Below are 26596 nucleotides of genomic sequence, written 5' to 3'. Positions count from 1 at the left end.
AGGTCTTGGCCAGGATCAGAGATTTCAAGGAGACACGTTCATGAATGTTCACTGAACCACTGAGAGTAACAGCAAGAACTTGGAAACAACTTAAATGTCTGTGAGTAGAATGCATAAAGGTGTGATGGCATACACTGCAGCGAAAATGAGCAAGCAAGATACACTATCAACATGAGTGAATCCCACAAACAGCGAACTGATCAAGTTGCAAAAGAATAAACATGCCTCTCTACGATGACTTAAAACATTTAAAACGATATGTTACGTTGCTAAGAGACGTATCTACAGAAAGGAAAAAATATAAAGAAGTCCAAGGAAATAAAGCCAAATGCGTCTTGGAAGAAGGAAGGGAATGTAATTGGGGAGAGGTATACAAGAGACAAAGTAAAATGTCTATTTCTTAAATGGGTGGGTTCATATCTGAAACAGAAGATATAGTCCTTCGTTTCGTCTCGAGTTACCTTGACTGTCGCCACCTCACTCACCGTGATGAATAATGCCCCGGTCTGCTAATTTCTGCATGAGTTTAATTGCCGTCTCTCTGTCAGAAGCCTCTTTGTGTTCAATCAACCAGTCAATCAGTTCTTTCGCAACAAAACAGTTTGGGTAGGTTTTGAGATGATGTCGCCTATCTTTAATAACCTTTTCTTCATGCAGCCTGAGCCTGGAAAGAAAATTTGGCAATCAGTTGAGGAATTCTGATAACACATGATCATTAAGCCAATCCCAGAGAACAGTACAAAATGGAAGCCTGAGATGCATCAGAGTGCCATCCAAACACCTTTATGTCAGTGGGTGATTTCCATACTGTCAGAGCCCAGAGGCCCCAGGAAGTGATTCCACCCACAGACCTAGAGATGATACAGGTAAAGGGGAGGGAAACCCAACCACGGACAACCTAGACCTCTCCTGTCACTCAGGAGACTGAGAAAAGCTTTCTCACCCCTACTCTGGCTCACTCCCTTCTCTCTCTCTCTCCACCAGTGGGCTTATGGTTTCAACCAACTAACAAACAAGACTCTGGAAACTTGCTGAAACGAGGTACTTCCTCTTCATCACAGATTGCTCAGGATCCACCATATTTGAATTCATTCAGTCACATAACAAATATGAATGAGTGTCTACCATCTGCCCATCAGGCACTTGCAAGCACTAGAGACATACATCGGAAAATGGGCAAGATCCTTGCCCTTGCTGGCCTTGTTTTCCTAGGGGCAACAGCTAATCCTTTTGTGGGGCTCTTTACATAGATTAAATCACCTAATGCTCAAAACAACCTCACCAGAAGTCATTATTACTATCTCCTTTTTTTTTTTTTTTTTTTAAACAGCAAAGAGAACTGAGGCCTCAGAGAGATTAGGTGACTTGTCCCACAGCTAACAAATAGTGAAAGTGAGATTTGAACCCTGATGGTCTCACTTTAGAGCCTGGCTTTCCAACTGCCACATCATGTTGCCTCTCGCTAAGTAGGGATAACTGAAGAATCCAGGAGAGATTGATAAAAGCTGTTGGACAAATACAACTTTTTTACAGGCTGCCGGATTATCCTGGAGAAAAGTAAGTGACACAGAGTCTTCCCTGGCTCTCTTCAGAGCCCAGTGACTTTTTCCCAAAAGAGTCTTAAACCTGCCTTAAAAAAAAAAAGTTTCTTCCATTTGTCTTCCTTTCTTTTATCAGCCCTATGTTTACTTTTTAATTCTCAAGGGAAGGATTGAGTTGGGTGAAACAGGAGGTAAGTTTTCTTCCTATTCAACCCACGTGACTCCTATGCCTCTTACCTCGTCATCTCAATGTTGTTGAGAAATGGGATTGACTGAGTAAAACACACAGTAACCATGCGACCTGGGCAAGTGACTTAATGCCTCTTTTTTCCTCTGTAAAATGGAGGCAACTATGCCTACCCTGTCCTTGGCGATGTTGAGATTTGGGGCATAATGTCTGTTAAGTACCAGCAACACAGTACAGTACCTGACACATAACAGGTCCCATCCACCTTTCTTCCATTTCCTAAGGAAGGAACTAGGTCCTATCCCTGCCTGTTTGTTTTGTTTTGTTTTGTTTTGTTTGTAGTACACAGGCCTCTCACTGTTGTGGCCTCTCCCGTTGCGGAGCACAGGCTCCGGACACGCAGGCTCAGCGGCCATGGCTCACGGGCCCAGCCGCTCCGCGGCATATGGGATCTTCCCGGATCGGGGCACGAACCCGCATCCCCTGCATAGGGAGGCGGACTCTCAACCACTGTGCCACCAGGGAAGCCCCCTGCCCATTTTTTGAAGAGAGTGCACTGAATGGAATTTAATGGGTTTTGATAGCCCAAGGGTTGTGATTATGAGTTGGGAGCATACTGGGCTGGAACTCTGAGGCCTAGATGCTCTTCATTTCTAGACCACTGTTATAGGCTGAAGTGGGTTCCTCTGAAATTCATATGTTGAGGCCCTACTCCCTGGTACTTCAGAATGTGACTGTATTGGAGATAGGGTCTTTTAAAAGGTAATTACTTTAAAATGAGGTCATTAGGGTAGGCCCTCATCCAATAGGAGTAGTGTCCTTATAAGAAGCGGAGATTGGGCTTCCCTGGTGGCGCAGTGGTTGAGAATCCGCCTGTCAATACAGGGGACACGGGTTCGAGCCCTGGTCCGGGAAGATCCCACATGCCGCGGAGCAACTAAGCCCATGCACCACAGCTACTGAGCCCGCACACCACAACTACTGAAGCCTGTGCACCTAGAGCCCGTGCTCCGCAACAAGAGAAGCCACCACAATGAGAAGCCCGCACACCGCAGCGAAGGGTAGACCCCGCTCGCCACAACTAGAGAAAGCCTGTGTGCAGCAATGAAGACCCAACGCAGCCAAAAATAAAATAAAATAAATAAATTCTTTTAAAAAAGATAAAAGCAATGAACATCTTAAAAAAAAAGAACTGGAGATTAGGACACAGACATGCAGAGGGAAGCTCATGTGAAGACAGGAGGAAAGCGCCGTCTACAAAGCAAGGAGAGAGGCCTCAGAAAAACCAATCCTGCCAACACCTTGATCTCAGATTTGTAGCCTCCAGAACTGTGACAAAGTAAATTTCTGTTGTTTAAGCCACTCAGTCAGTGATACTTGGTTATGGGAGCCTGAGCTAAGACAACCACCAATTGCCAAAGAGGCTCCTGAGTGGTCTGGGGATGAAGGGCCCAGCTGGGGGAAGGGAGAGGAGAAGAGAGATGAGAGTCCTTACAGGTATAAACTGCATAGGAAGAAAAGAACCATTTTAATGGAGTTGTTGCTGTATGCTCAGTATTGTACTAAGCATTTTCACATGAGCTGACTTAACTGCTATAGCCTGAATGTTTGCACAAATTCACACGTTGAAATACTAAACCCTAAAAGGTCACTTATGAGAACAGTCAGGAACACAGGGCTTGGCTCTCATCTTGACACTGCCAGTAATTCCAGATGACCAAACTTCTGAGCATCAGCATCTCCATCGGTAAAATGAGGATAACGGCAGCTCCCCTGCTTACCTCGTCACACTGTCACAAAGGTCATTAACAAGAATAAAGATAGCATTTGAGCCCTTGCTATGTGCCAGCAACAGTTTTGACTGCTTTATTTATTTATTTATTTATTGGTGGTACGCGGGCCTCTCACTGCTGTGGCCTCTCCCGCCGCGGAGCACAGGCTCCAGACGTGCAGGCTCAGCGGCCATGGCTCACGGGCCCAGCCGCTCCGCACAATGTGGGATCTTCCCAGACCAGGGCACGAACCCATGTCCCCTGCATCGGCAGGCGGACTCTCAACCACTGCGCCACCAGGGAAGCCCTTGACTGCTTTATTGGCATTAACCCCCATGAAAATTCCCCGAGGATGGTAATATTACAGCCACAGATGATACCAAAGTAGAGTTGTAATTATTAATAAAAAATAAATGAGCCCTAATAAAAAAAAAAAACACATTCACATCGGTGTGCTAAAGTCATCACATGAATCCCTCTAATTAATTCAGTGACAAAGACACTGAGTAATTTGTTTAACATGCTCAAAGTGGCAGAATGCAAAACATTTTTAGACGAGATGTCTGTCAGGAATCTAAGAATAATGAAGACCAATTTATTTAGAAATTGAAATGTGGAATAAGCTACCATATAATTTGGTGGAGGAGGAATATGTTATGAGCCGAGAGACAAGTTTCAGCTCCTGTAAATTTTCCAACTTAAAAAAAAATGTATTAGGTAATGTTTAACTTTAATTACTACAGAATAGAACCTTTCAGTTACTATCCTGTCAACCTTGAGCTTGGTGCTAATTCTTAAGCATACTTGATTCCCTCTGATTCCCACCCTGCACGGTAAGGAGCAGCACCGGTCACTACCCCTGCAGCCCCACAAGGACCTGGTATATTTCCATGTTTAGAAAACTGAGCAGAAATATGATGGAGGGGAAAGAACTTTGAATCTGGGAGATAGCATAGAACTTGATCTTTTTAGACATGTTACCAGGGGTTAAAAATGTTCAATAACTGTGCTACCATCTGTTTTTCTTTGATAGAGACACAGAATTCTAAAAATGAGCATTAAAAATTATATATTCCAGAAAAGCTATCCCCATAAAGAGGTAAGAATTTTCATACTCTAAATAACCAAGTGTTTTGCCTAGCACTGTGGGTACTTAATAAATATTTGTTGAACAAATAAATATACAGGGGCACTAAGAGAAATGACACCCCTTTCTAAAAGGTAGGGAGGCTTCTCACTAAAAAAGTGGGAGTTCCCACCCCACAACTTAGTAAACATCTAATATCATGGAATTCATCTTTTGTAAAATAACTAGTTATATGCTTTCACTTCTAGGGCAATCAATTTCCAAAGTTTTAATCCCTGTTGTGTGGATGTAAATGTGGTCTGTTGGTCTGTTTTGGCTGCGCTGTGTGGCTTGTGGGGTCTTAGTTTCCCGACCAGGGACTCAGCAGTGGAAGCGTGGAGTCCTAACCACTGGATCACCAGGGAATTCCTACGTATATGTGTTTTTTTTTAAAAAAAGCATTTCTGTTTATTTGAACTCAAGTTACTGCTTACAAACTTCCACAACACTTAATACACTAATATGCATGGAGATCACCAAGAAGGATAGGCAATATTTATAAGTCTTGTGGAAAAACAGAAATTTTGCGTAGCTGAGCCTCTCATGGAATAGCATTCTCTAGAAAGACTCTGAAAGATACTGAACTGGGGCTGAAAGCCATACTTTTAAACATGGTGTGCTGCCTGGACACGTCAGTCAGTCACCTTGTCTGCCATGCTCAACAAGCCCCTTCGATTCAAAACAGCCTTCCCCACACCAGGCAGGGTTCAAACACCCCATGCCTGTTTTCTTTGCACAGGGCGGCGCTTGCCTGGAAGAGCCCTTGACTTACAGAGGCCCCTGCACACGCTCACCAGCAGTTCAATGAGGGCACCAAGGCCACAAGATTCTACCCAATTCAAGTGACAGTAATTAGCTAAGCCAAGCAGAATGGCTCCATCCAAGATTTAAACTAGAGCTGAAGTTTTCAAACCCTATTTGTGCTGGGACACTTTCTTCAAGTGGAACTTACCTAGGAGTCAATGTACAAAACAGAGCAATGTGGAGTGCCCTGGCTAAAAATGGGTAGGGCTCCCAGGTCCAGGATGTTTCCTGGTTTTCCCATTTGGTTCTCCCATGTATACCCTCCACATCCCCCAGACCATCCACATGGAGTTTTTAGAACACAGGTTAAAAAACCTCAGTATTACAAGACACTGAGGAAACTGGGCAACCAGGAAGGAGCGGGGGTGAGGCAGGCCAGCTCCAGGAAGCCAGAGGGCAGGAGAAAGAGCCCTGAAGCCACAAATGAGAGACAGCAAGAGACACCTGACCCTGGAGCGCCTTGGTTCATTAGACTTTTCCAGTTCTTCTTCCAAGCTACATACACTCTAATAATAATCAGAACAGGACCAATCCTTTCATGTGGCTGTAAAAGCCTTGACTACCTGGATCCAAAATAACTTCACCTACCCAGGGTCTAGGGAGGCCTTCACCTTGACCCCCGGCCGCCTCCCAAGCTTCCTCGCCCTCTCTCACCTCCAATCACAAGCGTGCCTGTCTTATAGTCTGGATGTCCTGGATTCTTCTCCATCACCCTCCATGCCCCTGCTCAAGACAGAGACCCCTCTGCTTAGAATGCTCCCTCCTCCTGCCTGCAATAATTAAAAACAAATTCTACTTGCTCTTCAGCTTAAAAGGTACCTGCTCGTGAACATTTTCTCAGCCTTCCAAAGGCAGAAAACAACCTTCACTCCTCTGCTCTCTAAAATACTAGTGGCTATTTTACAGACACTAGTAAAGAATTCATCCCACTGTATTACAACTAGACGACGCGAAGGATGCTAAGGGAGAGGTGCTTATCTGATTTTGCAATTCTAGTGCCTAGCACATAGTAGGGGATAGATCCTCACTGGTGTGAAAAATCAGTTAGTGCATATACCACGTCCTCAGCCTTGAGGTGCATACGGCAGAAGACTCTTCTGAATAACATAGTGCAAATCGATCCACATTGAACCCCTGGGAAAAATAATCATCTCTGTTTTAGCTACATTTTTGACACCACTGGCTAAGGAATTTAAGTACAAAAACCACCTTCCCATCATTCATTTCAGACAGCTGGTTCACAGGCTTTAGAGTCAAGGTGATTCTGTAATATTCTATTCGTGGCCAGCGAACCAGCTGCTGAAATTGCATCCGACAATTTCCTCTTCCAGCCCTAGGAGAACAAACACTACTGAGTGCAGGGTGTTGATAATCCTTAAGAAATTACTGTCCATAGGAAAAGAAACTCAGAAATTGCTTTTCGAAAACAGAGCTGGTAGAAAACTGCAGCAGGTTGCAGGACTCAGGGAACAAAAGGGGGACAGAAACCACACATTCTCATTTAAAAACAGCGTCATAAATCTCAGCTGAAGTAAACAGTTTAATTACAAAACACAGCATGCTGAACAGTGGGGCTGACAGTGTGAGCCTTGTGATTTGGGCAACAGCACTGACATAGATGTGCTTTAAACCAAAGCTATTGTCCCTTCCAGATGTTCTGCAACAGCCAATATCTGTCCCTGGGGATCGGAGAACTTAACAGAAAAATCACTCTAAATCACCTACCCTTGAAAGGCCCCGAATCTAAAAGGATGAGAAAAAAGACAGGAACAAATGACACCTAACACACTGAATTTCCTTTTCATGTTTGGATTTTATAATTAAAATTTCAAATTATTGAACTAATGCATGCTCCTGGTAGATTAAAAAACTTCAAATAAGTATAATCGAAAGCTGGGTAACTGGTGATGAACTGATACTTGCTGAAGCTAGGAGATGGGTGCATGGGAGTTTGCTGCACTATTGTGTTTATTACTTTGGGATAGGTTTGAAATTTTCCTTGACCCCCACTTTTCAAAGGAACCCAGTACGAATAGCTGATTACGTATTCTTGCAAAAATCTATTATGTCCATATGTATGGTTATATATGTATACTTTTATGTGAAAGGATCGTAATAGACATTTCAAGTAGTAGTTTTTTTTTTTTTTTTTTTTGCGGTACACGGGCCTCTCACTGCTGTGGCCTCTCCCGTTGCAGAGCACAGGCTCCGGACGCGCAGGCCCAGCGGCCATGTGGGAATCTTCCCGGACCGGGGCATGAACCCGTGTTCCCTGCATCAGCAGGCGGACTCTCAACCACGGCGCCACCAGGGAAGCCCAAAAGTCTTTTTTTTTTTCTTCAAGACAGGTCTTTGGCCGAGGAACAAGTGAACAAGCTCACTCACATGAAATGTAATCAGCTAAGCAGCAAGTATAAATGACAGTATTGACTCTGTTCCCATTTTGATTGGAAGGGAGCTTTAAAACAGGAAGATGCACGATTTCGAGGGAAGAAGAGGAAACAGCTGGTCCCGCTGGTGGGGAAGGATGCCCAACGCAGAAGCTGGGCTCAGAAAGCGGACTTCAGCCTCGTCCCAGCGCAGGTGGACCCACAGAAGCCAGGTGCTGTGCTGTCTCTGGGAGAAGTCAGGCCACCTGAACCGTAGCGCACAGTCTCTGTCTAGGAAACGTGACCTGGAGGAGGGCCCTTACGACTTAGGACCTCAATTTCCTAATCCGGAATATGAGGAAGCCAACCACATTTATCTAAACTCTCTTTCAGCTCTAACTTCTCTGTTTTTTATGGACATTCTGAAGAGCCTCCAGGGTAAATCCTCACTTACGAGATCAAAATAGAACAGGCCATTTGGGGCACATTTTGTACTGAAAAGATCAGCCACAAACCACAGGCCAGGGAGCACGAAACAGCAAATTTCATTTCCTTCGGGCTTCCAAGCAAGGATGAACATATCAGAGCAAATCCTGTGCTAAGCATGCTGTCCAAACACCGTCTAGGGTTACCATCATCTATTTTCAGCTCACAGGACAGAAGCTGAAGCTGCCCAAGTGCTACAGGCTTTGGGTGTGCGGGTCTATCACAGGGAATAGAAAAGGTTTCTTCGGGGTTAAAAATATTCCGAGTCCTCAAAAGTGTTATCGGGGACATCCGTGGCTATAGTGGAGGCTGCTTTCAGCTAAGGGGCTTGTGAAAGATTTCTCAACCAATATGCATTTATTGAGCTCCAACTGCATACCAGGCATAGCTTAAACAACTGCTCAGAGTGGACTAGTTTCTATAACTGAAACAGGTTTTGTTTCTTCAAAATGAAAATGCTGTGTCCTCTGTGTATAGGACACACACACACACACACACACACACACACACACACACACACACACACCAAAGTCTCCATAATACTCCAAATTCAGTTAAAACTGACTCTATCCAACATTGTTTTCCTTTTCCTCTATTTCCTCTGCTTTAGCAAATGCATCACCTTCTTTTCTGCCTCTGTCCCTAGACTTACGCTCTTCCCTTTTCAGTATATGCTCCCCCTCTTTTCCTATCCATCTGTTAAAGTCTAGCTTAACTCAACCTTCTTCCATAATGTCTTCTCACAACCAACCAGATATGATGTGGTTTCCTGACCCCCTATGATATATTTTCTATAAATGCCTATGTTTACCCATATATTATTTTGTATTACTTTACTCTTATTTGCATTAATTCTCTCCAACTATAGTACAAATTGTATGAGGAAAGAACTATCTCCTTCTTTTGTATTTCCCTAAGCGTCTAGGACAAGGCTAATGGTAAATGATACTCAGTATAAGAGTCTGGGCTTTCATCTTTGTTTTCAGCTGGACAGAGAGAAATCTGACCACAGAACAGAATATAAAACTGAGTCTCTAGTCTTGGGCCCTTTGGTGGCTGTAGACCTACTCTGGTTGCTCTTACTGGGCAGTACTTCAAAGTGTTTCTCCATTGCCTTTACATTAATATGAAGGAGTACTTGGACCATCTGTGGGTGTTTGGTTCCCCCGGGAAAAGAAATGTTAAGTAATTCTTCCTTCAGGAAGAGCCCACGCCATTCTCCACAGAATGAGTATACAGCAGGGGTCTGGCTTTAGCTCAGGGTCTGTCTACTGTCAGGATCCAGGTGGTTCTGGGCAGGTACAGCTCAGGCCAGTGGCTGGGGCCCTCCAGGAGTCCACAGGCAGCCCGGCAGAGGAGCTAGACCTCCAGAGAGGAGGAAAGTGGGGAGACGGCCACAGTGCCTGGCAGCCCCAAGGACAAGGAGGCAAATCTGAAGGTCCTGCGTTCACTCAAGTTCTGTGACGCCAAGGGCCAGAGGCAGCTCTGCTGTGGGGAAAAGGTGACAAAGCACAGACATAAAAAAAGGGAATACTGAGAGTCACAGGTGCTGTGATGCAAACACACACACACAAATATTAGGGGACAAAAAAAGGTCACGGACTTTCATGACAAAAAAAAGGTCATGCAGGGCTGTTGAGAAACATCCAACCACTCAAAAATAAGCATCTTGGGAGGTTAACTGTCCCTTATAAATACTCAATACACTTCCATCCAAACCTTTAGGTCACCTTTTGCACTCCGTGGGGACCCCTAATACACTTGTTATTATGATTTTTTTTTTCATGACTAACAGAATGCAAGTAAAAAGAAACCCTGGGAGAAACTCAAAAAGCCTGAAAATCTGTATTTCACTTATGACTATGAAGAAAGCAAAAGAGGTTTATCAGGGCTACATAACAAAATGCTATTCCTGATATCACCTTCAGGAAAATCTTCACAGACTCAACAGTCAGACACAGCTAGTGAGAAAAGTTCCTGGATATCTAGGTATTGGCTTATTCAATAGGTTTACATTTTCCCTTTCTTAACATAGTGACCCTTGCAGGTACTCGATACACTTACAGTTAAATTTTCAGGCTACTTGTGTACCGCTGTGGTCGCTGAATACACCTGGTGTCTGTTTCTTTGTATTTAATGAGGCTTTAGTACATATAACCTTTATGTACCTAGACCCACACTTATCTGGATTCCAGGTTACTCAAACTGTTTGAGGATCAGAGAGAAGAGCGGCCAAAGCAGAAGCAAAAACCATCAACAACAGCCAAGAAGGAACTACGCTGCCTGTGAGAGAAAAGCTCTGGGTGGTAATTCTAGCATATGCAGTTTTCTCTGAGTCTGAGTCGCCATGGGGTTCTACATACTAATAAAGCCATGTGCTTATGAGCACATTATGGCTTATAAATGACTTCCATACTCTTCACCTCATTTGACTTTGCAAACAGCCATGTGAGGTAGTTAGGGGAGAGGTGATTAACCCCTATCTACAGATGAGCAGAAGGTCTACTCTGGAGGTCGGAATTGGCCACTAATAGTTTACAAGTGGAGAAGCCACATATTGAACTTAAGATATCTCATCTACCAAGACTCCACACTTGTAAGGACATATCCAATCTCATTCATTAATAAGAATATTTCTGCATGGCTGCAGCTAGCTACGTTAGTGGATGTATCTGCAGTGTTAATTGCGTATTTATGCTTTTCAAGGGTCCTCCATTACTTTATAAGCACCCCAAAGACTCCATCTTCTCTACAACTCTCTAGTTTGCTATGGTGGATAGGCAGCTATTTAAACCCCACTGATGATTATATAAGGAATCTAAAAACTTACCAAACCCTAGGGTAAGCTCAAATATGAACACGGTTCCAAACACCTGTGGCTACTTATGAACTACAGCACTCATTAAACCAAAGACAGTACCTTCTAAAGATAGCTAGATACCTAAAGCTCTAGTCGGCTCTCAGCCACGTTCTCCTGACAGCTGTCATTTGACCTGCAGTGGCATTTCCACAACTAAAAAGTCACACTATTAATTAGACTACCCGAGGCATGGTAGCAAAGCTACCAAAAGTGGACTGTTCGGAAATCACTAAGATTCTAGAGGGGCTTGGAAAGGCCTTTCCTAATTTAAAGTCACCATGCTACTGCATTTGTTTCCAATATCTTTCCATCCCAGTACTTGTCTTATTGTGTGCTAGGAAGCAAAGCCAACATAAACTCTCACTCTAGGTACCGAGAAGCAAATGATACTCATGTTCTGTGAATTGGTGGTTTTTAAAGGAGGCCCTGACATCTGTTTAAGTGTAGGGTCTGTTCCGCAGGGACTCTGATTTACATCATAGTTACATCTGTCCTGTGAGTGTCTGATAAGTTAAACTATCTGGTTTTTTCCTTGAGAAACCTTACAATGTCCTGCAACTCAGTCTCCATTTATCAGACTTGTAACTTTCCCACTGAATACATAATGAAGGGACAAATATGCGATTTGATTGGATTGCTATTTGATTCAATAAACTCTTTTCCACAAAAATGAATCTTTCTTCCTCTAGTCTTTCTCCTGTTTTTCTTTATTTTTTTATTTGCTGCAATGACCACAAATATCTAGTTCTCTAAATCTCTGAACATTTAACACAGAGAAAGGAGAAGCTCCTACCCAAACCAAACTCAACCAGTGAAACTTCCCACAATGAATCTGCACTAATGACTAAAGTCCAGGCATCACATTGGATGCACAATTACTTCTTTACATGTGCTTGCAGTGTGGCTATCAGAGCTGAGAATAAATTCTGCTTGTTTTTGTAATATATCACTACGTTTGAGTCCTATCTTGTAGTAGATCCGCTGAACTTTTACTTAATATTATGTTTATTCTGCATTTCTTGAATACATGAGCTGAAGGTCAGGAGGTGACCATTAGAATGAAAAGAAAGGTGAACATCCTGGGTTAAAAACATGTAGTGAAAAATATCAAATCCAGACCCCCGCCAAACTCAACATACACAAAACATGGTGGACACAAATCTGCAATCATTTCAATGCTCCCACTTTTCTTTCCTCCCTCCCTCCACACCTCTACCCATAAACACACACATTCTCTCTCATCATCATTCCCTGCCAAACTAGTTCCTCTTCCCCAACATCTGATTGCTAGGAATGATTCCCCACATATTCCAGCCACCCAGGCAATATTCTTAGGCACCTTGGATGAAGAGCTCCCATTTCTGTGTCTTTGCCATGGCATTTCCAGTGCCAGGAATTCCGTCTTCTTCCCTTCCACTTCTATGAAACCTACTCATCTTTCCTCAAGTCCCATGAAGCCATCTCCTGCTTTTCTAGGTCACAGGGAGTTCTCCTTTTTAAAACTGTGTTGCTTTAATTCTCCAGGGTTCTTCACAATATTTTGTTCAATTACCCTCCATTTATTCATGGATTCCTATTCTATTTCTCTACCTAAAAAGTCATCTTCTTGGGGGCAGGAACCATGCTGTTTATTTCTGGATATCTTTTCCAGTACAAACAAAAGCTGCCCCACAGGCTCTTGATAAATATTTGTAGGCTGATTAACTAAAGATAAAACATTATCAGCAGGCATGTGTATAAGAAATTTCTCTGGGAGGAAAAGATAAGAAAGGGTATATCTAGGTTTCTCTGAAACATGCAGATGAAATCTATATTCTATATATACCTACAAGTATATAATCTTTTTTCTTTTAATTGAAGTATAGTTGATTTACAATGTTGTGTTAGTTTCTGGTGTACAATGAAGTGATTCAGTTATACATATATATACCTATTCTTTTTCATATTCTTTTCCATTATGGTTCATTACAGATATTAAATATAGTTGCCTGTGCTATACAGCAGGACCTTGTTGTTCATCTATTTTATATACAGTAGTTTGTATCTGCTAATCCCAAACTCCTAATTTATCCCTCCCCCACCCTGTAATCTTAACTAATCTATAATAAAATGTTAATTGCGCTTTCTAAAAGGTTCACATACACTGCCTTAAGTCTTGTTTATATTCATCTAACAATTGCAAGGCCTGTGATAGACCTTCTGTTTTGTTTGTTGCCATGTGAAAAAGACAGTTCTGTGGCTAGAACATCATAGACCCTTATTCTCACAAGTCAAACAGAAAAGTATGCTTTTGATGTTGCTATCATTATCCATAAGAGCCATGGTGGGAGGAAGAATGGCCCTCATTTTCTCTGCCTGCTTATACAAGGGCTATTTACCATTTTGATAGGTCTTTCATCAGTGCCAAGTGCTTCACAATATCACTTTTATTAGTCACTCACCACAAGCGCCACGTGATATGCGGGAACATTATTGCCCCCTGCTGAACAGCGCAAATGCCCTCAGGAGACACAGAGAAATTCTGTGAGGGTCTTGCCCTCCCTAAGATAAACAGTGGGAGTCAGAGCTTGAACTCAAAGCTCTGGTGTTCTGCTTCGGGTCTTGGGAAAATCCACAAAGGTCTTCCTTCAGTAAAGCTGGGGAGCATTTGTCCTATCAGCTCATCACTTTAGGCTTACCCTCCAGCAATACTGAAAAATCAACTCAATCCAACAAATACTTGCTGGATGCCTAGTAATGCAAGAAACAGTGCTAGACATGGGAGAAACTGCAGTGAATCTGACAGACCTGGCCTCCCTCATGGGGCTGAGGGTCTAGACAGTGGCTTACAAAGGAGGAACCTAAGACCATTCTTTGGGGTGTGGCTAGAAAATATCAGAATGTCTGTATTTCTTTTATCTCACCTTTCAAGGGATTTTTTGTTTGTTTTGGCCGCACCAGGTGGCATGCTGGATCTTAATTCACACCCTTGGCAGTGGAAGCATGGAGTCCTAACCACTGGACCTCCAGGGAAGTCCCTAAAGGGATCTTTTAACTTTCTATTTTGTGGGTGTGTTTATGATATACATAATTCGTCAGTACAGTAGTACCTGTGTATAACAGGTAATATGCTTATACTGGGGGAATCTATGCTCAAAATGTTTGCACAGACATGGATGCGCAAGCAAGACATTTGAAAACCAATGGACTGCAGGACTATGTGGACTTTCCTGAACATGCTATGACATTTCACATATTCAAGTCTTTCTTCTTGCTATTTTCACTGTCTAAAAAGCACCTCCTCCTCTTACTGTTCTCCTTCCTGAGTAAACTTCTGCAAAACCCAGCTCAGCTGTCACCTGCTCGGGAAGGCCTTCAGAGGCCGAGCCATTCTATCCGCGGCTCCCGTTGTACCTTGGACATCCCTCTACCACAGAAATTATCATGCTGCATTGTAATTGTCCACATTTCTCTCTGGCATTAACTGGCTGGAATCTCTGGTCTGTGAGCTCCTTGAGGACAGGGGTCCTGTGGTTTACCTTTTGTTCTCAAAGGCTAGCCCCGGTGCTTGTCACGTAAGGGACTCTCACAATGCATACGAGAAGTTTATTCTTTTTTTTTTTCTTTTTTGGGACTTCCCCAGCGGTCTGGTGGTTAGGGCTCTGTGCTTCCACTGCAGGGGGCGTGGGTTCGATTCCAGATTGGGGAACTGAGATCTCGCATGCTGCACAGCCCAAAAAAAAAAAAAAAAAAACACGAACAACAAACACAAGAAAACTTTTTTTTTTCCTTTTAATTGTGTGGAGGTGAGGAAGTGTGTTCATACTCACGGTATTAGACTACAACCCCTGACTCCCCAGTGAAGTAGAAAATTTAGAGATGGGCTATGAGAAAGTGATGCATTTAAAATTTACCAGTGAGGGCTGGCCAGTTTCAATGCTGAATTAAAGGCAGAGACTAAGTACTGCTAAAGCTGGGAAGAACAAATCAGAAACGCAGAGAGATGCTGAGTTCAGACGCAACAGTCTGGCGGAGATGCCTGTGCGACTGAGAGGAAAGGAACTCAGGACTGTGTCACAAGGTTCATGTTCTGCCTCAGCTCTACATACGCTAACCACCTAACTGCCTTGGGCCACTTGGTCTCCACAGAAGGAGATCATCCTGATTCCTCATAAATACTTCAGAGCTGACATGATGAAAGTAGGGGTAGAGAGGAACCAAGATGGTCAGTTCCATCCTTACTCTGGTACCAAGTCAGATGGCCAAGCAAGAGTCATTTAAAAGGCTGGATTCGATAGATCATCACTAAGGTCCCAACAGCCTAAAGTTCAACCACTTGATTATGCTGATGACATGGAGATGGTATGTCAATCAACCATGTTACGATCGATCCTTTGGGAAGACCTTCACTAAGGTGTGACTTAGAGCAGCTACGTTAGTTTTCTGGACCTTGCCCAGTCAACAAACATTAATTGAACATCTAGTATCCATCGGGAACTGTAAGTAACAAGTAAACAAGATATATATTGACTCTACCTTCACGGAGCATGCATTTTTGTAAACTTCACTTTCCTTGTCTCCAATACGTAAAGCTTCTTTCATGTCTAAAAACCCTGAAATGTGATGATTCAGTGTGAACTCCAAAGCAGCATGGCCCTCAAGACTCCCTCTCCAATTGATTTTTTTTAATTCCATTCACATGCATCAGAACCACAGAACTTACTATTAGCTGTAAAATAATCCCTGTTCAATTTAAGAGATATGCATTCTAAGATTTCAAACATATTTCTTTATCTTACCTCTTACCACGAAACACAACTTCAGTGGCCCTTGCTGGGGCATCAGCACTACAAAGCTAAATGTGGGATTTGGAATCAAAAATCTTAAATCTGAGTTCTGCCCCCATCACTTAGTAACTGTGTGTCCTTGGCCAAGTCACTTAATCTCTCTGAGCTGCATTTATTTTTGTCACTTAGCAAATTTTTATTCCATGTACCCAAGTATGACAGAACTTCAGGAAAGCACTTCCCCTCTAAGTTTGGAATCAGAATAATCACTCAGGAGAACCAACAAGGGCCTGCTGTATAGCACAGGGAACTATACTCAATAGTTTATAACAAGCTGTAAGGGAAACGAATCTGAAAAGGAATATAGATATGCATATGTGTGTGTCTGTGTCTGTGTCTGTGTGTGTGTGTGTGTATCTGAATCACTGTTCCTACACACCTGAAACTAACACAACATTGTAAATCAACTACACTTCAATTAAATAAAAAAAAGAATCACTGATTCCTCTTAGCTCACAGGCTAAGGATCAACAGAATGATACATATAAAATCTCTTTCGAAAATAAAAGATGCTGTTTAAACGTTAGTTGGTGTTTGTAACTGGTATCACAAATACTCATCACAAAACAAAGATAAAGAAAAACTGTTATAGAATTGTTATAATGGAATTTTTGAATATATTCATCTCACCCAGCAAGTGTTCTGTGATTTTTACAGACCAAAGGCTCACAGTATGGCCTCCACCCATTTTTTCTGAAGGTATCCGAGCCATCAACTAATAGGTTCTGTGGATCTACAAGGCTGTAATTATCGTATCTTTCTAATAGTATCTGTGAAAGCTAAAAATATTAATGTGTTTGTGTGTCACCTTACCTGCAATTGCATAACCAGCTGACTCTAAAGTGGGATTTTATGTTTGTACCTAAATATTTAGCAATTTTAACAGCACAATGAAGTGACAGACTAAAAATATAAAAAGACCAAAAAATGTTAACTGGCTCACGATAGAACTGCCTAAGTGTCCTTGGCCATGGACACTCTGCTTCTTAGGCCCAACGTCAACTCTAAAGCATAGATAAGTTCAATTCCTAAAACCTCAGTGTCCCTATTTGTTAAGGAGGAAAAAGAAGAATGAAATTTCATGACTTGAAAACCAAAAGCAATTTCACTTTCCATAAAGGATCAATCAACAAGCATTTATTTATATTCTACCCTATTCCTAGAACAGTGGAAATGCCACGAGTTACAAAACTAGAACAACATTCAGCCCTCTATATAACAAATGTGGTTACAAGTCAAACACTTTTATGTAAGTAAAGCTCATACAAATGTGAGGGATCGTAAGATGATTATTCTATCCCAAGCAGAATTAGTCTTTGTTTACACTTTGTAACAGACAATATTTTATATAAATATCCCTGACTCTTTGCTTTCAGCACACACACACACAAAAAGAAAGAAAATAGAAAAGGTTAAAAAAAATATGAGTGTAATAAGTATCTGTGATTTTTGTCACGTAGTAGTCATATGTCTCATTCCTGGTACTAATTTCTGTGTCAGTGATGGTTATGAGAAACCGAAACTAATTCTGGCTAGTTTAAGCAAAAAGGAATTTTACTGAAAGCATATAGAGGCTCTTACAAATTTGAGAGAAGGCTGAAGAAGCAAGCTTAGAAACCGCAGGAACTGTGTTCCTCTGAGAATATGCTTAAGACTCTCACTAAGGAAGCACGGGGGGCTGCTAGAAGGATTTCTAATTAGATAGGCAAGAAATTTCCTGGTGACTTTTTTTTTGGCCGTGTCGCCCAGCATGCCGGATCTCCGTTCCCTGACCAGGGATCGAACTCACACCCCCTGCAGTGGAAGCACGGAGTCTTAACCACTGGACCTCCAGGGAAGGTCTTAAGACCTTCTAGAAGATGGAGACTGCAAGATCTTGAAATAGGATAGCAAATTTCTCTGAGCTATATAGTGATTCAGGGAGTACAAACTGCTGTTGTTTCATAACAGAGTTGCGATTTTTTTTTAAAGGTTTTACAAAGCAAAAGCCATTCCAATTGCTGACGACAAAAGACTTGTCTCTGAAAGAAGATACTTTGTTGAACTGAGATTCTTGACTAACAATTTAAATATATACAGATTTCTGCATAGATTTAAAGCATTAACTTCTACAAGCTTATGTTGAGTGTCTAAATGAATGTGTGCATGCCTTCTTACCCATCTGATAGACAACTATTCCCACTAACAGGAGATATGGAAATGAATGAAAAGAGCAGATAATTCCTTCTTTATTCAGTTCCTAGATTAGGTCCTGAGACCAAGAGTAAGAATTAACAGGGGTGAGAGGAGTTGTAAGTGGTTAAAGTGCAAACCAGCTAAGTAATAACTATAATTTCTAGTGTAATTTCTTGTCTAGTGATGTGAAGAAGCCTGGAAACATACAAACGCACAAGCAGCTACTCAACGTGGGACAAAATGAAGAAAGCATTATATCACAGGAAAAGGAAAAATTAAAGAATAAATGTGGCCTTATACCTACAACACTATTTTGATATCTACAGTGGCTGACAGAGGGTTTGGGGTGAAGGAAAAACAAAGATGGGAGAAAATAAAGTCAGCATTTCACATCTGGTTAAAACAGCAACGTGTAGTCTTGACATGGTTCTCACCAAAAGGAATATGGGCTTTTGGCAACACCGCACAGAGAACATTAGTCTATAGTTAAGTATACATTATTAATGTCACCTTCTGTATCAGTGCAACAGGTATCAGGCATGCATGCTGGGGAAAAAATAATTAGAAAACAAACGGTTTAAAATTCTATATGGCTAAATAAGTAAAGTCTTTACTTTTTTCTCTCAGGATACTTGAAAATTCTAGCATTATGCCCAAATATCCTGATATCTTAGAAAATTTTTATACTTATTCTGTTTTGAATCCAAAATTCCCCAACCCTGAGACCCTGCATTCTTCTAATCCTAAAATCAGCACCTAGACTACAGGACCTATTTTCCTGCAAATCTAAAGGCTTGGTGTGAAAAATTCAATTATAATCATAAAATGATTGCCTTACGCATTCTTACAAAGGAAACAAGAGGATCTTGAACTAAACGCCCAGTGTTTATTTGGCTATATTTCAATGTACACTCTTTGAGAACAATGAGTCAGAAGCTCTATATTAGAGTCTATTGTACGGATCTACAGTTAACTAAGTTAAAAATTTATTCTAGCTCTAAACAGAAGCTGAGCAATACCTTGAAAAGCTCCAAAATAATATTTGGAACATTTTTTAATGTTTCTTGCATGAGATTCTACTGACTAATCTATTCCTCACATGCAAAACGTAAGTCTGAGGATATGCACCTTTCATGTTGCTGAGAAGCGGCAATAAATAAGTTTCCTTCTAGAACCTAAAATATGACCCACTGGACTCACATTCCAGAACTTCTAATTTAGTTAATCCGTAGGTGAAGAGTATTTACTATTATCTTCAAGTGAAACACACAAGTTAATCTGACACACGGCATGTATACACGCGCATCAGTATGCTTCCTGGTAATCAGCCATACATAGCAGTGTAAATAGCCAATTAGTCACACAACTAACCCAAGTTTTTGTAGCTTTTAAATAACTCTTAATAAGTTTTAAAATATATTAGTGGTGCTATTCATCTTTTTCATGTATGTAGACACAAGTACTATTATATATGTAAGTTTAATTTTTGCCCAACACAGAATAAATATTCAGAGACAAGACAAATTTTAAAAGTCCAGGCTCCATGTCCATAGTAGCTGGGGAGTTCTTTGCTTCTGACCTCCAGGCTCCAATGGCTTAGAGCTGAGCGCAGCTGTATCCTCAACGTGTACACGCTAAGAGCATGACTTGTGCAGGACACTGTGAAGCTGCAAAGCCCAGCTCTTCTATTTGCTGGCCTTGTGACCCTGGACAAGTTTCTTAATTTCTCTAAGACTTTGTGTGCCCATCTCTAAAATGGGACTAATGATACCCACTCAAGGATTAAATGGTATAATTCACATAAAGTACTTATCACGCTACTTGGCATACAGTAAGTGTGCCAAGCTTAGTATAAATAAATACTGTTTATTATAATTATTATTTACTGAGAAGGCTAAAAGAAAATCAGAATAACACCAATCCAGTGAATATCGCAACAAATTACATAGCTATAAAACTTAGAACCTACAGCCAAGGGATGATTTATCCATCTATCTTGGCAGAAGGAAGCCTGGTGTTAAGGTATTAAAAACAAGGCCAGAGGTTAAAAGACATAACCTAGTTTGACCTTTGAAGTAAATACCCTCATTTATAAAATAAGGTAAAGTTTAAAGTCCTCGTTTCAAAACTTCAGAGTAAGTCAAAATGCACTTGTAGCGTTGAAACACGGTATGCCTCTTCCTGGATTTTAGACACAGAAGTTCTGGACCTAAGAATCAGTAAGGTGCCGTACCTTGCCTCGGAGAGTGCACAGACCCGCCAGCTGCTGGGGGGGGGGACACAGCAAGATTTGTGACCTTAGAGGCCCAGCTTGACTTCACAGGCAGCGCGCTGGCTGGGACTGGGAGCCTGGTCTTTCCGCAGCAGGAGGGGCTGCACCCGAACCCAGCTTCCCCTAGGACTGGTGGCCGCCTTTCCCCAGCAGGAGGGGCTGTGACTTCGAACAAGCCCCGGAGGTCTCCAGGTGCTGATGCATCTGGCATTTCCCAGCTCGGACACTTGGGCGCCTGAGTTCACATTATTTGGTAACCCAGAGATAAGGCCATGCTCATGCTTGCATTATAGGAAGGTTGTGTAGCCGGGGGTCAACACAAACACACTGTATGTCAGGCAGCTTCATGCTTATGCCCAACTCTGTGGAATAATGAGAGAATGGAGGACCACATATCCCCTCTTGCTGACCCTTTGTGTTGATGGGCCCCCAGTAAATATGTTCTTTAATCCATACCATAAACCATGGTATTCACCTTCACCCTCCCTCGCTACACAAGAAGGACAAAAATGGAAAGGGTTGTAGATGCCCTGATGTACGTCTGTACAAGGTACTGGAAGGCTCAAAACCAGAGAAGCACCCATTCTTTTAAGTCACTAGAATAAGTTCAGCAATGAGAGCTGGACTTCCCTTTTAGAAGGTGCTACCTTTCGCTGACACCCCCCATTCCTAAGTCTAAAGGGCAAAAGGGGTCCGGCCTGCAATCACCTTGACCCTCTTCCAGGAGAATCATCAAGCTGGATGCAGGGGCTCTTAGAGAAGAAAACATCTGCCCTGTGAAAACACATACTTCGCTTGAATAATCCTTCTCCTATGGGAGGCGGAGCAGGTCACACAGATAAGATACGATTCTCAAGGCCTTATGGTGAAATACTGAAATATCCACATTCCAGTAAACGCAGTTTTAAGTGACACACTGAGTATCTCAAATTTAACCTCTGAACACGTCTCTGAATAGACTACCAAATAGTTTTAAATAAGTGTTTTTTCTTTGTTACTTATTGTACTATAATCTCCATGAAGGCCTATCTCCCAGAATTCCCCAAGCAATATAATTTAGTATCTACTGCTATGCTTTATCAAGAAGAACATTTCTGACTACAAAGTAAAACAAACTGTCATATTTTATTATAGATGGGTGTTCTTTTAAGGAATGCCAGGCTACATTTCAGTAAAATTTTTTTCTTCACATAAGCCACCAATAAGGACTACAACGATTTCCCCAAATGTATATTAGATTCCATAATTATGATTGCAGTGCTAAGGGTGGCCTATGCCCTCACCACCCATACATGTAGACACTCATAAAGAAGTGACTGAGTCCTGGCCACTAGAAGTTTTCTCTGGCAGAGGCTAGAAGGTCAGCTGAGGAGCGTTAGTTGGGTAGGCACAACATCAAAGAACTGAAAATGTCCAGATAATCCCCCAATTCTCACAGGGTTCAAACTCCTCCCTGAATAAACATTCTTTCAGAATGGCTGACAAATAGCCAAACCAACTTCCTCTCCTCCTCCGTGTTCCCCTTTCAGAAATAAAATTATCTAGCAGCAAAATAACCACCCGAAGTGGAGCTACAGGAAGACAACTGAAGAGATGCCCTCTGGTTCATTAAGCTTTTAAACAATCAAATGGTTTTGTCCCTTGTTAAACAAAATGGCCTGACAAACCCTGATGCATTGGAATTGTGGTTTCTAAGGAATTCCTGGCCCTAACCACTACACCTCCACTTGAGGTATCATAATTGCAAATTATGATAAAGTCCTGAATAATCAGACTCTGCTCTTCTTGGCTTAAAGCCCCGATTACTGTCAAGTCAGCAAATGTTGAACGTGTAGACAAATGCGTTGGCTCCAAGCCCAGCTTCTTAGCTTTCATGGATGCTTCTCAATGGGTTTAACTGGAGCTTCTCTCTTTTGTAGCCAACACAGGCATAAGAAAAAAATCACGATTTTAAATCACAGTTTCTTGTCAGTACTTGAGGACAAAAGGTTTATTGCATTTGTACACACACCACCCATTCTGAAGAATAAAAGGCTAAACTCATGCAGTGTTCTCCAAGAATAAAACCATAAGAATAAATTGGGATTTATTCCTATTAGTTATCCTTATGGTAAGATGCGGTACAAAATCAATGCCAAAGTTGCTATTGTAAAGTCAATGCAATGGTGCAATGAGATATCAGCTTAAATCTTACTAACAGTGGTGAAAAATCTGCCTACTTGATAATCGAAGGTAGCTCCTATTTCCAATTTCTGGAGAGGGGAGGGAAAACATTGACAAAATATATTAAAACACATGACCTGAAAGACCTTTCTTAGTTATGTAAGTAAGGAACATTTTGCGACTTCCTCAGAAAGTCTGCATCTTAATGATTCCTAAAGCAGCCTGCTTAAACAAAGAGATAACGTTTATACAGCTTTGGCTGGGAGTCTTTCTGGGTGGAGGTGTTACTTGGAAAGACATCAAAACCCAAGTGATGCAAAAATCATTCTTTGCAATTTGAACCTGAGCCACCTGCCATTTTAGTCATCTGTTGAGAGTTCTATTTTACTTCTATTACTGAGCAAACCCTGAACACCAGAGGCATCTCTTCCATTTCAGAGGGCAGTGAGGGGTGAAAGGTGAGGGAGGGAGCATATGGATGGTGAACAGGTGATCGTCATGATGGGGAAGTTTACAGGGAAAATTACTTCGAAAGCACTAGGGTCCAGGATGTATACCAATGTTTCCTAACCGCTCCCAAATTGTATCTTCTTTGTGGCTTTTCTGTGAGCACTTTCTTCTTCTCTGTATAAGCTCCCCACCCCTGCAACTTTATTTCTCCTAAAATTTGGCCTTAACTACACCATACCCTGTACAATTTTTTTTCCACTCGTTTCTTATCACTGAGCCCAAATTATCATTTGTGGAGGACACTGGGCTTATCTCTGCAACACCCAATGAACCCTTCACCAGAGTATAGCAGCTACGATCCTACCTGTGCCCTTAAGGAGGAGGCAGGGGGCTCCTGCTTGACTTAAGGCAGTCAGGGTAATACCATTCTTCTTGCCTCAATATTGCAGATGGGTAAGCCTAGGACAACCAGCGAAGGACTTTGTTCTGCTTTAATATCTTGTGAGTCTGTAAGTCAAGATGTTCCAAAAACATGAAAGCTCAAGACTGCTGTAGATGGTTGATGGCAGCCAGTCCTCTCTTTTCAGTCTGACTGGTGCTAGTGGCTGTCATATGACTGCAAAAGAAGCCTTCATGAAGGCAAAGTTAATGCCCAGAGAAAAGTAGAATCAAGAGAACTTAAGAGAAATAGACCTGGAATCCTGATCAAACCTCATGTGAAGTCTACATATCTCTGAAATTTAACATTACATAAGCCATAAGCCAAGAAATCCCCTTTATTGTTTAAACCACTCTACATGTTGCCCTTTATATACTGCCCCCATATATTATTTAAATGCATATGTATTTTTCCCCTCTCTACCTGGCTTAGGCTGTGACCTGAAGGCAAGGATGGGCCTTACTGCTTGCTAGTTTGCAGAGTTATTTCCATAGTTGTCTGCACCTAGTAGGAAGTCTGAGAGGCCTGGCTTCAAAATCAAGCTCCCATACTTACTACTTATGTGACTTTGGTCAAACTGCTCATGCCTTAGTTTCTTCCAGTTAAAAATTGGGATGACAGAATTATTATCAGAATTCAATAAAACAATATACATGCAAGCTCACAGAACAGAACCTGACATTTTGCTATTATTATTGTTTAGTAAATGCCTGAACTGTCCAACTGTCCCTCACTTTACAATCCACATATAAAAACACAAACCTTGATCACCCTCCTCTACAATGATTATCATCATCTCTAACTCTTTTGTAGCAAATTTCCCTACAAGTAAGGAGAAGATCTTTGTACTGTACCAAACTACTGCCCCATGCTTGTTAGGGAAGAGTAGGATATTCAGGGCAACCCAGAACCTGAAGACCCGCTTCTGGCCAGGTTTCCCATGATATAAGCTGTTTATCACCTCTCAGACTCATGTCCTAGGTCTCTGGCCTACGTCTTTCTTTTGTCATTGATCCCTCTTGCCCTGCAGGAATTTCTGAGTCAGTGATCTCCCCTGTACTAGAAGCATGGCTTCCGTTTCTAAGTGTCCTTCTCTGCCATAAATGCATCTTCGACACTCCCCTGTCCTTAGATTTGCAATAATTTCTTTTCTATTTCTCTCCATTTTTATACTTACTGAATTATACTGCATCATTAACATATGAATTTATTAAATTATATTTATTATGTATCCATATTTTAAAACAAATTTATTATACAAAGATATACGAGACAGGAAATTCATGTAATATACGTTACTTGCCCTTTCCCACCCTGTCATCCTTGTAGATTTCACTCCCCTCAGGTATCCACCCCTTCATGAAATTAATTTTGCTTCAGGACAAATACAAATGGAACAAAGGACTCTTGCCTTAAGCAAGTCCAGAAATGTTACCTTAAGATTAATATTCTTTTTATTATTTTGCACTTGGTTTATTTCACGATTTGGAAATCTTAAATCATAAAAGTGAAAATAAAGTTTCTGATCCACAAAAGGCCAAAAGCAGGCTTGAAACTCTGAGAGATACAAGTGATGATGACAGAGGGAAGTCTGGAAAATGAAGGTCCTCCTCTTGTCCCCAGCACCTAACCCAGTGTCTGGCATCTAGATGGACTTTGGAAATTATTCATAGAACTAGTGATGAGACACTGAGAGGACCCCTGCCTGGACATGGCAGGACAGCAGAGCCCTTCATTCTGCTGTTGAAACAGGTGTCGGCTTCAAAAAGTAAAATCCAACCTTTCCTTCAGCTTTGTAACACTTCTGCTGAGTCCTGGAAAGGAAAGGGAGGTAAGGACTCCATAGATGACAATTCTATAGTAGAGTATCATAATTCTAAGGATACAGTATTATTTCAGAAGAAATATAATTACGTATGCACATGGTATCAGTTGGTTATTCACATCTCCTGGATTTCCAGTTACGGGGGTGAATACATTGTTTGAGTCGATTTTCTGTTTCTTGCAGCCAAAAGCATTCAAAGATATCCAGATAGGGGTTTGGGTTTCACAGATGTATGTCTTAGTCAGTACTCATCAAATGGTGCATTTCATTACACATAAGTTTTATCTCTTAAAAAAAAAAAAGAAACTTGTAGCAACATGAATGGTCCTAGAGAATATCATAGTAAGTGAAGTCAGTCAGACAGAGAAAGACAAATAACATATGATCTCACTTAGACATAGAATCTAAAAACATGATACAAACAAACGTATTTACAAAACAGAAATAGACTCAGACATAGAAAAAAACATGGTTACCAAAGGGGAAGGTGGGGAAGAGCGATAAATTAGGAATTTGGGATTAACAGATACACACTACTATATATAAAATAGATAATTAAGGACCTACTGTATAGCACAGGGAACTATAATCAGTATCTTGTATCACATGCTAAAGCAAGCACGGTGGAATGTTAATTGTGGAATCCAAGCGGTGGAGTAAAGGACGTTCACTGTAGAATGCTTTACACTTTTCTGTATGTTTGAAATTTTTTGTAATAAAATGTTGGAGGAAAAAGCTCTAGTTCACTCTTGTTCCTTATATTTGAATGTCCTTAAATACTCTGTGATAACTTTTGGCTCTTGTAAGTATGGTAGCAGGATAAGTGTACTTTATCATGGCAACTAAGGTCTATTCATCCTCTCTCATGAAGACAGGTTATATCAGAGTCTACAAAACAGTCATTAATAAAGTAAATTCTTTTTTCCCCAATATTTATTTATTAATAAACATAACACTAATTGCCTGGCATAGTTATAAGTGCTATACAAATATCAACATATCATTCTAAGACCAATTTACTGAAGTGTATTTTCATCACCAGTTTACAGACTAAGAAACTAAGACACAGATTCATGAAATAAGTAAGCCAAGGTCATCCAGCTGGTAAATAACAGAATCGGGGTTTAAGCCGAGGCATTCTGATTCCAGTCTATACACTCTTCAGCCCTGTACTTTCAATCCAATATAATCAACATGTGATCCTTTTCAGCAACTTCATCTGTGATCTCTGGTTATTTCAAGAAAACCTTAGAAACCACAAATAAGTCATGCTATTTGGTACAGACCAGTAATGAGCAAAT

At 41.4% G+C, this 26596-nt stretch overlaps 1 protein-coding gene across 3 annotated transcripts in view; it reads right to left on the bottom strand.

Annotated features, from left to right (window-relative positions):
* DEPTOR (DEP domain containing MTOR interacting protein) overlaps window positions 1-26596 on the bottom strand; it is a 145926-nt gene that overhangs the window by 109465 nt on the left and 9865 nt on the right. For all 3 annotated transcript variants that reach the window (XR_004346516.1, XM_032610322.1, XM_032610323.1), the window contains exon 2: window positions 486-664. Coding sequence is in view for 2 of the 3 variants with exons in the window: in XM_032610322.1 (XP_032466213.1) it covers window positions 486-664 (179 nt within the window). In the remaining variant the exon portion in view is untranslated. The remainder of the gene's footprint in view (window positions 1-485; window positions 665-26596) is intronic.

Source organism: Phocoena sinus, chromosome 17 (genome assembly GCF_008692025.1).
Source record: "Phocoena sinus isolate mPhoSin1 chromosome 17, mPhoSin1.pri, whole genome shotgun sequence".
Classification (NCBI taxonomy): Eukaryota; Metazoa; Chordata; class Mammalia; order Artiodactyla; family Phocoenidae; genus Phocoena; species Phocoena sinus.
This window is presented reverse-complemented; position numbering and strand designations above follow the sequence as displayed.